This window comes from Falco punctatus (genome assembly GCF_963210335.1).
Source record: "Falco punctatus genome assembly, chromosome: 7".
In the NCBI taxonomy this organism is placed as follows: domain Eukaryota; kingdom Metazoa; phylum Chordata; class Aves; order Falconiformes; family Falconidae; genus Falco; species Falco punctatus.
The window spans coordinates 11405924-11418018 of NC_137587.1; the positions used below are offsets into that span (position 1 = coordinate 11405924).

Genomic DNA, 12095 nt, shown 5'->3' on the forward strand with positions numbered 1-12095 from the left:
TTATTTTTTGTGTGCAATACTGGTATGAAATGTCTGCTTCCAGAGAGCGAACGTACCGCTTGTGTCAAGTGAGCGCTCCTTGAAGACATGGGCAATGATTTTTCAACATTCAAAGCATGGACTCCATAGAACTATGTGTTAGGGTAGTTTATTTGTTCTTTTTAAAATACAATTAGGGCATCATGGTCTTTGGTAAATGGATTTATACTTAGTTAAAGCCTTACTAATGGTAGAAGTTTCTAATCTGTGACCGTTACCAGCACAGCAGATTCACAAAACCTCCTGAAGAGGGCGCTGATCAGCCATCGCACTGACTCAAATGCACAATTTTTTGAAACTGTAATTCTGAAGTCTTTTCAGGGAGTTATTTGTTTTAGGGCTACTGTTTTGTAAACTCTCATTTGGCTAAAATTAAGGTACATGGCTGCCAGTGTTTGTCACTTGATTTTTTCTTAGGCATTTAGAACGGATTTAACTTCACTCTTCCAAGCCCTGTGGATGGAAGATGTTGTAGTAGAAACTTCTGCTGACACATTTTGCGTACTTTGGATGAGTGCATCTTAATTTCAACAGGTTAGATGTTGAGTAGATATGCCTGTATGGATGCTTATATCTCCTCGTTTGGCAATGAAGTTTTCAAAGTACTTTCTTGACAAGTTTTCTTGTCAAAACATTTTTATTCATGTTTTCATTTTATAGATGAAGTGAGAAAACATTTAGGTTTAGGAGTAAGTCATTTGTTAGGATCCTGCACTGGCTGTATTTTTTTCCCCCCTCATCCCCTAGAACTTGTACATTATAGAGGGCAACTCGATTTCAAGTGTTGTAACTGGTTTTTTGTTTCTTTTTCTACTCCCAGGCATTTCTGTTGCCAATATGTGAAGCAGCTGCCATGAGGAAAGTGGTAAAGGTGTATCAGGAATGGATTCAGCAAGAAGACAAGCCTTTATTTATGAAAGAACCTGAAGAAATAATGCAGTGCACAGCTGTAGACTGTGGTGAAAATGTTGTTGACCACAATTCATCAGAGAAAGCAAAGGAAAGAGAAGAGGTAAAATATTGTTGGTTAATAGTTGTTCACCTTTTTGATACACTAGTAGGCAGAGAAGTGGTCTCCTCAACAGATTATATGTGGTTTAATTTGATGTCAGAGCATTTGTTGCGGAAAATCAGTGGTAATTAAAAGTACATAAATGGGCTACCAATTTGATCCATTATTTGTAGATTTTTAATGTGGTTTGTTCAGCATAAAATTTCATCGTTTCATGAACTGTTCTAAAGATGTGGATTATACAGTATGTCAACCTTCAGCTGTATAAAAATTACGTACAAATAAAAGGATGGGGAAAAACATAAAAATGCATGTCTACAAATCTGTGGGATTTTAAGAAAAAGTATTTTTCAGGAAAAAGGGATGAACTCCAGTCACGTTAGAAATTCAAACTGGGCAAGAAATGGCTGTTACGAAGACACGTTGCATAAAATGTCGGAAAATGATACTGAGGAGCAAAATGTACGAGCTGGGGTGCAGTCAGTGTTGCAGGTATGAAATAGACTTGATATCTAATTTTCATCCTCATAATAAAGCTCTTGTTATCAGCACATAAAGAGTGGGATATAGCACAAGGGAATCCCAATCCCATGCTCCTTCAAAGCATCTCTGAACTGAAAAATTATTTTAAACTTTAAAAGTATGATGATAAATAGTGTTAGAATAATGACAGTTGTTCACTGTATCTTTATTGACTTTACATAGGACAGTGTATACACAAGTGTTGGATAACACAGAAAAACTTTTTTGTTTTTTTTAGTCAAGACATGCATTCTGCACTGCATTGTATCACAGAACAAATTCTCATTTGAGTGGCAATCTTCAGATTATTTTAATTAAGTGTGTAATGAGAATGTTTAGAAGCTTTTTTCTTTTAAGCTATTAGTCACCACACACAAACCTTCCAAACCTGAGGTTTTCTTAATCTGAATAGTAAAGTTTACACGTGTATTTTCTCATCTTTATCTGAATTACAGATTGGATGAGTACATAAGTTTTTGAAAAAATTGATCAGACACCACAAGTCTCTACTTCAGTGATATCCTTAAGGAATGGGAGAGTTGCAGAAGTTCCCTAACTTAAGTTTTCTAGCTGCTTCTAGAAAATTTGGCAGGGTAGAAATCACGTTAATGTCAAATGTTCAGCAAAATGCTTCACTGAAGTTGAGGATGTAGAAAATCAAGCGTGTATAATTTGAGAGTCTTTTGAAATGCTCTAAGGGTCATATGTGTGCATTTTATATATAATATGTGCATGCACGTACATACATATAGGTGTGTATTTGACTCTAGCCTCTGTAATATTCTTTTATCCAGAAGAAAATTGTTTCTGAATAAAATAAAATAAAATGACATGTACATTTGCCACTCCACCACGTGCACTTTTACTGTGGGTGCCCATGCTAATTAGAACTCACTATTTTTACCACAGCTTGAATGATTTCCTGAATAGGGTTTCCTGTTGTGCTGTACACTGTTATATATTGAAACAGACTTTGTAACTGAAACAACTTTTAAATTCAAATATGTTACAATAATTTAAACTTCGTGATCTTTGCATGCCATGAATATGAATAGAATGTGAAGTGTTTCTGAGAAAAGAAGCAGTGAAGTCTATTTATCTGTTTGCAGCGTATTACTAAGGTTTACACATCTGAGAATGTCTGGGAGATTCTTCATGTTGAATTTTTTTGGACAAAGGTTTATTTGGCCAGCAAATATATTTTTATGCCTGAAGCGGAGTCAAAACATCATTTGAAACCAGTACCATGTCTGAATTTGAGAGGTTTCCTTGACTGGAACCATATTTGGCTTTTTCTGTGAATCAAGAACCCAAGACTTCTGTCCATTTAATTCTTGCATAGAGTTATTTCTAGGCACTTACGAGTCGGGTAGGTTCATTAATTGAGGCTAGTGAATGTAAAGCTGCATACTAATAGTTTTACATTATTAAAATCCAAAACTGTCAGCAGAGGCAAATTACAACTGTAGAACCAACGATTACCTGTACATGTGGATTAAGAAAGACAAATAAAAAAATTGTAACTCTAGGGCTCACTGTGAGTCAAATACTTCCTAAACGTAGGTAAAAATATAACAACACCTCAGTAGTAGCTCCTGTAACACCTGCAGTGTCCTTGCCTACTTTTTTTTTTCATCATTTTCATTCTGAAAGCCCTAATTCACTGTCCACTGAAGTCAGCCACTCTGGGGAAGTTAACCTGTTTCCTACTTTTGGTAAGCCTTACTGATCACGGTGGGATTAATGCTGTACTTTCCTAGAACATAATACAGGCCTTATGCCGAAGCACACACTGTGTACCAGGATTATTTCATGTAGTTTAGCATATTTTATACTAGTTACTTGCTGGCTTTCAGGTGGAACTTTCTCAATCATATTAAAATGATGGTGGACAGATTTCTCCATCATATTAAAATAATTGTATTGAGTAGTTTGTTGTACCATCTGTCTATCAGAGCAAAAATACACAAATATATTTTTAGGAAAAAAATGGGGAAAGAACAGTCTTATTGCTTTATCATCACATCAAGGTAACTTACATTTAAGTATATACTTCTGAGTGCATGTGCAGCCTTTCTGTTAATCATCGATTTTCTCCTCTTGGTTACTGTCAACTGAATTGGTGAAAACATCAAAGTGCTTCAAGCTCATAACATCCACTCTTTTCTACTTATAGGTTTTTATAATAAATTCTTCAAATATATTCTTTCTTGAACCTGCAAATGAAATCAAAGCGCTGCTGGATGAACACACTGATATGTGTAAACGCATTCTTAATATCTACCGTCACATGGTAGTCCAAGTGACTATGGACAAGAAGACATGGTAAAATGCTAATGGTTTTATCTTGAGATTATTTGTTCAAAATATAAATGTGAAAGTTTACTTCGTGGTAAACACAGTAGAATGGTATTGACTATGTGAACCAGTTTCTCTAAATCAGTAAATATGTGGACTTTTAACATTACAGACAATTTACCACAAGGGCAGGGGTTATCTGCTCTGTTAAAGCCAGTAGTAAGGACCTAGTTAGTTTGAGGCAGGTTAGCCCTCAGTGAAGAAACAAGTAAGCTAGGATATGCAGACTACTATTAAGGAGCTACTGATGCCTTTTCCAGGGCATTTTGCTCATGTGTCAGAGTGCTAAAATACAAAAACATACATGAAGCTTCACAACCATATTCACAGATAAATAAAAATTCCTCAGATAAGCATGGATAACTGTTACAATCAGATGTAGGTTGCTCTTTATCTGTAACCGTTTACAAGAGTTCCTGTACTGTTTAACTGGTTAGTTCCTTTCTAGTGCTTAAGGTGTCTAGCAGGTGCAAAGGACCCCACCTTCATTCTGTTATTTCCCCCTCTCCTTTAATTAGCAATCTCTAATGAGGTAGTATATTGCCACCATTCTCCATTGCAAGGAAGTAGTAGCCAAGGGGATTTCAAATGGCTGATTTACTCCATTTTCACTTGACTTGCATGGAGTCTGTCACTACCATTTCCTAAACTCCGAGTAAGTTGAGTTGGCATTACATGCCTTGTGAAGCTTGTCTCCTCTTGTGAGGAAATAAGGAGTCAGTTCAAGGCTAGACACTGAAATTTGGGAGTAATAAGAGAAAACAGATTCCACTAGATCAATGTTTTCTTGCCCAGTTTCATGTTACTGTAAAGAAATTACTCTAGACTGTGATGGTAAAGGTTGTGCCGCAAAAAATATTTGATGAGGTACATTCATAATAATGTAAACTTTGTCTGTAATTTTAGGCTGTTGAAGGTGATAGTACTTGAATGACCTGGCAGAAGGTGTTAGGAGGGCAACAGGGTTTCCTCACTCTCAAGCGTGAAAAGAAGATTGGAGTAATTTCTTTTGCAAGAACCAAGTCAGGCTGTTTGTAATCACTGTTCTGTTTTGAGTGTGTTTGAGCAAATCAAGCTCGGTTTCTATCTGTAAAAGTATCCTGGTGTATACAGAACCACAGCAAAATGGTAACTCTGAGTTTAATATTGTTTTGCAGGGAACAGATGCTACTTGTGCTGCTCAGGGTTACTGAATCTGTGCTGAAAATACCACCCCAAACTTTCTTGCAGTATCAAGGAAGAAAAAACTCCACTTTAGCTGGAAGACTTGCAGGACCTCTTTTCCAGGCAATTAAACATAAATTCACTTTAATGAATTCAGCTTAATTTTGACCAAGTGATTAGATGCAACAACGACTGTTGGTGGTTTGTCATCTTATATGGTTGTTCTTGTTACCCAGATCATGTGAATAGTGTGCGTTAAAGAACTGGCTACATTTGTTACTTTCTGTCTTATATTTAATGACACTGTGACAACAGTTTTTGGGGTACTGTGAAATTAAAAAATTGCTGTCCTTTAGTTGAGTTGGCATAACTGGCAGTCTGTACAGTTTTAGCCTGCTTCCATTGCAGAATTAGCTCAGGTCAGCACAAAATCTTCTGTGCCATCTGTGCCTAACGAACTGATTTTTTTATTCCTGACAATAAGCTGTAGGAGATGCTTTCAAAGTTTATAGTTGCAGAGTGTTGTTGTGGTGGCTTCTTTGTAAATGAGATCTGTAAAGTCTCCAGATTCTTTAGTAGGGAAAAAACAAGCATACGCAAGATACAAATGTGATGAGAACAGTATTGCAAAACTCTTTGGCAAAACTTGTAAGATACCAAAAGACTTTTCATGAGTCAAACCAGTTGTTCCTTTATCTAAGTCAGAAGCCCATGTGAATGTAACACTTGACGATTCATGAAAATTCTGTGTGTACAAGTGAGGAAAAAGTGTCAGGACTACACAGAAATTTCTGTGGCAGTTAGAAACTTCCTTTTAAGCAGTAGTATTTGAGTGTTGTCATCTTGTGTTCAGAACCCAACTTTTCTCACTTTATTCTTTTAGACTCTTATAGTAGCTTGGATCAAAGCGAATCTAAATGTGTACATCTCTCGAGAACTTTGGGATGACTTGCTGTCCGTAATGTCATCACTGACATACTGGGAAGAGCTGGCCACCGAGTGGTCACTGACAATGGAGACACTAACTAAAGTATTAGCTAGAAACTTGTATAGCCTGGACCTCAGTGACCTGCCGCTGGATAAATTAAGTGAGCAGAAGCAGAAAAAACACAAAGGCAAAGGTAAGACAACACTGTATACACCTCATCTGAATTTGAGCTGGGGTAATGAGATCCTGGGCACAGCATAATTTTGGTCTGGCCATTTTAGTATACCTAATTAGGCGTTTCTTATCACCTGAAATAACCTGATTTCTCTAAGGTAAGGCTGCTTTTTAGAACCACCACAAAACCTTCACATTAAAATTCAGTCTAGCAAATAGCCATGTAGTTCTTAAAGGTGTGTTGAATTTAACATAAAATGTTACACTGTAATGGGTTATGCTTTTCTCCTTTTATCAAGGCAATTAAATAGTTGAGTCCCAACCATAACTTCTTGAAAGTAACAAAGATTACACATCTGGTAAGAGTTAGCTAGCAAGTGGCTATTGGAAACACAATTGGACTATTGGTCCTGAAATCCAATGAGTGTTGTTTAAAGATGAAATGTAAGGTGCACATAGTTTTGTTTGGGAACTAATTCATTGCTAAGCCATAGTGAAGACACATTTTGTTGAAGTGACCTTGTTGGACTATTTAAGCGAAAAGATGCTTTTAATAATCCATATGAACGGTACCAGTTTTTAAACTGATTCCTAAACAATGCGGGAAATGCTCTAGGACATAGTATGGGGAGAGGAGGTGGCTACTTGCCACGTAATGGTACAGTTCTAGAACTGGTAAGGGACAAGAAGACTGTCCTACTGGGTAGAGGGCTGGATTGAGAACTGCAAAACCTGGATTCTCTTCCCAGATCAGGGACTGACTTTCTGCATGTGACCATGAGCAATAATTTCTTTGTTTCCACTTCTGTAAAACATGTGTAGTGATACTGTTCTCCTTTAAAAAGTGCTTTGAGATCTAATAGTGAGAGGCAGGGTTATATTTAGGGTGAGTCATAAAGATGGGGAAAAAAGTGTCATTTTTAGTCTACTTATCTCGCTGCATTCTGATTGATGTGTTTCTGCAGTCAAACGTGAGGCAAGGTACTTCCTGCTAATATCCTAGGGTTTGTCAGTGAGAAGTAATCTATGTAGATTCCCTCTCTTAAAGAGGATGTTCCTGTAGGCTGTTTTTGGTAAAAACTTTTCATACGCTTCCACATTTCTCATCACGGGCAGAGGTGTTATTCACACTTTTGTTTTGTTCTTCTGGTGTGTGACAACTGGACAAAATTACATTTCTTTGTAACTGACCGAGAAGTTGTTCAGAACCATGCATTTTTGTTTTCCTGTACTATACATACTCAGCTTTCTGCTTTTTCTTGCAAAAGACACCATTAAAAAAAAAAAAGTCATCTGATGTGGGAGAAGAGTGTGTATAGTTACTTGAATATAGGCTTAAAAACCATTTTGAATCATCTTTATCACCCATACAGAGCCACTTGAGAAGAGTTTATGTTAGCCTTCAGTAACAGAGTTCTAGAAGAAGCCTCTGTTGTTAAATGTGAGTCACAGAGTTAAATCCAGCTTTGGAAGTAATACATGTCATACAAATTATGCCAAATGTCTTTGGCCCCGTTTATTTGCAGTTAATAATGAACATGTTGTACTAGGGCTCACTTTCCAAGAAGATGCCTTGTTAATGATTGTAATTGTTTATCATGTATAATTTCGGATTACATGAGTTCAGTGTGGATAAGGGGCATACACTGAAAATATTCTTTAATTAACTTCTTTTTTTTACATACAGTTGTTTTTGCTAGCTCCTCATAGAGCTTTATTTACTTCAATATAAATTTCTAATCTGAATATGTTCCATCTTGTCTTAATCTTAGTGTAGTATGTTTTTGTTAATTTCCAAAAAGCCTTGTTCTCTGAGCCCATCATCGCATGTTTTTACTTTTGCATTTCATATTAAAGATATTTTATCATCTTTATTTAATTTTCCTCAAATGTCACTACATTATTTGAAAGACACCCACAATTTTAATGGTCTGTAACGTATGATTTTGTGTGTCTTGTCTAATAGGAACAGCAAAAGAAAAATCTATATAGTTACACATTTTATCAGGCTACAACCTTTGTAAACCCAGTTTTCTTGTGGTTTTGCACTTGATTGGTCAGAAAAGAAAATTGCACTAGTTTAGCAGCACCAATGCTTCTGAAAAAGTTTGAGTACCCCTCAGTGTTAATGCTGGCTGAGTGCATTTATACATTTAAAACCCAATAATGAGCTGGTTTAACTTTTGAAACCATGCTTGGTTCCATAACATGATTTATTCTATCCAGCTTTGAAATTCTTCGAAAGGGCACAACTACAAATATTTGGTGATGCTAGAATAGAAGTGAATAGATTTGCAATTCTATTTTTGCAGGAGTTGGGCATGAATTCCCAAAATCTTCAGTTGATAAGTCCTTTTCTAGAGGCTGGAGCCGTGATCAGCCTGGACAAGCACCAATGAGACAACGCAGTGCTACAACCACTGGCTCTCCAGGAACAGAAAAGGCCAGAAGCATAGTGCGGCAGAAAACAGTTGGTACGTATCTGTAAAAGCTGATATAAGTGACATTTGGGAAAGGGTAAGGAATTAATAATCAACTTTTGTAGCCACGTTGATAACTTCTTTCTGCAAAAGTATACCATCTATAATAATTACTTAAATGTGTATGTTATGCAGCCTTATGTGCTTTGAAGGTAGCTGAGTAGCTTGTGTTACTAGAATGACATTTACTGCAAATGGAAGTAATGCAGTTGATGTATAAATTCTTAATAAGTTTGATCACATGCTTAAGCTGGATTAACTATAATGGTAAACTAGTACTGTTGTATGTGTATGAAAGAGAAAAAAGCTCAAATGGTTTGAGCAATGGTATGGATAAGTGGGTAATAGAAGGCTTTTTAAGTGCACTTTTTCATAAGCTGAACAAAATAATAGGCTTGAGTGTTTTCCAGCTGTGCAAAGAAAAGTGTGAGAAATATGACTATGTCTGCATAGTGTATAAAATGTGTTGTCTTTTACTTTACCCCGGATCTTACATTAATGAAAGATTGGCACAGATCTGTGCAATTTTCCATTTCTGGAGTCATCTATTTCTCAACTTCATTACTTGCAGGTACTGTTTCCTGTGTTAGAAATGAGGGATGCTAAACAGTGCTTTAGGTGGATTGCTCAAAAGAAGACTGATTAATGTTCATATGATTTGCTTAGCATATCTTAACATGAACTGGACTATGAATGTCTTTGTTATCTCATCTTGATGATCTCAGTGCTATTCCTTATGCAAAAGAAAATTACCTTTTAAGGAATATCTCTTGCTTTTTCACTGTCTCTGTAGTAGTAGTGGTTTCAGTCATGGTGTGGCCTTGCTTCACTGATACTGCATGGAAGCAGGTACATTCTGATGGTTTTAGAAACTGGGGATGCATATTGGCAGCTGAATATATGGTTGTATTAGCTTTTCAGAAATTAACATTTTCTTTCTTTTTCCAAAAAGATTTGCAGTTATTTTTTTTAAGTCACAGAGGTCATTTAGCCAAAGTTTTTATTTGAATATTCTTCAAAGTTCTCCATTTAAAAAAATTATTTTCTCTTAAGGGTTTTGTGGGTGTGGGAGAGTTAATTATTCTATAAGCAGTATAGGCACATTAGAAAATGAAGTTACTACTCCAAACTTTACTGTGTTTTTCATGCATTAAAATACTACACAGTTTTCCTGTATCTCATGCTGACAGCACCTACTTCAACTAAAGTTTTCCTTATGGATCACAGATACTTTAAATGTAATTTCTGCTTCTCTGCAGGGTCTGTGATTAACTGTTGTGGTGGGTTTTGTTTTAAATCTTAATTGTCTTAACAAGGTAAAGCTCACATTAAAATTTCTCCTTCTCAAACTGTTAATATTGCAGATATTCTGTCAGAAGGTTATGTTGTTTGGTCAATTTATTAATGGTTTTGTTTTGCTGCTATTTGAAAGATGGCTATTTATATGATGTTAGCTCTAAAATGACTGAAATTTATCCTAATCAAGCTATATATTGACCTAGTTAGCAGCAAACTAATCTGATTTTAGTTTCACTGTACTTCAGGTTCCATGTTTTTGTTCCTTTCCTCCAATTATCTCACATATTTCATATTAATATGCCAAATGTGTATTACTGCAACCATTTAAAATTTCAGCTGTATTCATAGTGTAGAATACCATCTGTGGACAAGCATCGCATTAGTAGGATGATTTTAAAAGATGAAAAACCCAAAAAGAGTGGCCAGAGCCAGAATCCAAAACTGTGGGTTTTTAAAATGTTAATGAAGAATATGTTACAAAAGCCTGTGTCTTAACTGCCTGCAAACAGTTACCTGTAATTGTCTCTCAGGTCTGTTGAGAGAGCTGTTTGGACGCTTCTTAATTATGCCAGTTAACACAGGGTCACAGAATAAAAATACTGGTTTATAGTCACAATAAGTAAGATTTTCTATAGAACATTTTGCTAGTAGGTCTTCAGTTTAACATTAGCTCCACAAGCTAAGTCTGGAATTGAGTCAGACCTTTAGATATGTTGCATGATATAGTGTATTTCCTTTGTGAGTAATATACTCTTTATATCTTGAGTAGGGGGGGATGTGCATGTTGAATATTTTATGGTAAGGAAAAGCTGGGGTTTCTTTTTCATCTGTTTTATGTTGTACACGTTTTGTGTACATCTGTGCGCCTCTATTTTTTGAGCCATCGTCATGCCAGCACACATTTATTGCTGCACCAAATATGTGTGTATGTGTGTGTTACTCAAATAACAATCACAGCTTTTCTGATATGCAGTGTGTACATTTTTAGCCTGAACTTATGTAAAGTAATTTTTGGAAAAGGGCCTTTAAACATGATATGCATATGGGTTGAAAAATCTTCTGTAAGGCTAGATACAGAATTTGTGGCTTAGGTAGCAGATTCTAGTTCTATAAAAATATCGCATCAGAATTTACTGATCTGTTCTGCTTTTGGCTGTAGACAACAGTGGAAGGTTATAAACTGTCGAATACCTAGTCCACATTCTGGTATTAAGTCTGCCTCAACTTAACTACTTAATTGAATGTCACACATTTAAAATGATAATTCATTGAGATCACATTTTCCTTTTACAGCATCTCAAAGTTAATTTCGCTTTCAATAATAATATGCTGCAATTCTCCTTCAAAAATCTCTGTAAGATTTCGACCTTCCAAATTGTGAATGGGTTGTTTTGCCCACCCTCCCCAGCAAGTACCAACGTAATACGGTGCAAAAGATCCAGTCAAATGACAAGGATCACTTTAAGATTTGTAATCAACACAGTATCTGATCTTAAAAGCTTGTTTTATTTAGAATTGTAGAATCCTTTAGATTAGAAAAGACCCTTAAGATTTACTATGTAGGTTGTTATTTTTTCTCTTACCTACATTAATTTTAAGATGCATAATGATGAATGTAATGCATCTAACTATCGGTGTATCCTGAATTTTCTTATCTCATAAACAAAGAGATGTTAAAGCCTTACATATAATTGTCTTTTCTAAAAAAATTGGTTTCTGTCTTGTAAACTAAGTTTAACAGAGAATGGCTTCAGTCTTAAAATGTCTGTCTTTCTGAATTGTTTTTCAAACTGTTGTTAAGACTCTACTTAAGTTGTGCTGCATTTGTCAGATGTGTTTTCTGCTCTATGTACGTTGACCTACCCAAGTTACCTGCATGTTGCTGTTAAGGGACAACTTTTTAACCTGATTTAGTAGTGTGATGTGCTCAACTTTTCACTGCACTCTATTTGTGTACTTCTGATTCCCATACAGATCAGGAGCACTATGATTCTAAGTCTACAATCCATGTGGTTTTGAAAAAATACATAGAAAAGTTCAAAGACTGGTTAAATATTCCACTGACAATATACAGATAAGATGCACTTAAGTTTTCTTAAAAGAAGTTTATCAGCAACTG

At 35.8% G+C, this 12095-nt stretch overlaps 1 protein-coding gene across 13 annotated transcripts in view; it reads left to right on the plus strand.

Moving 5' to 3' along the window:
* Positions 1-12095, plus strand: part of RALGAPA1 (Ral GTPase activating protein catalytic subunit alpha 1) — a 136364-nt gene that overhangs the window by 31362 nt on the left and 92907 nt on the right. For all 13 annotated transcript variants that reach the window (XR_013929379.1, XR_013929380.1, XM_080394966.1 and 10 more), the window contains exons 11-16: positions 860-1051; positions 1406-1543; positions 3750-3898; positions 5089-5218; positions 5979-6216; positions 8510-8671. Coding sequence is in view for 11 of the 13 variants with exons in the window: in XM_080394966.1 (XP_080251092.1) it covers positions 860-1051; positions 1406-1543; positions 3750-3898; positions 5089-5218; positions 5979-6216; positions 8510-8671 (1009 nt within the window). In the remaining 2 variants the exon portion in view is untranslated. The remainder of the gene's footprint in view (positions 1-859; positions 1052-1405; positions 1544-3749; positions 3899-5088; positions 5219-5978; positions 6217-8509; positions 8672-12095) is intronic.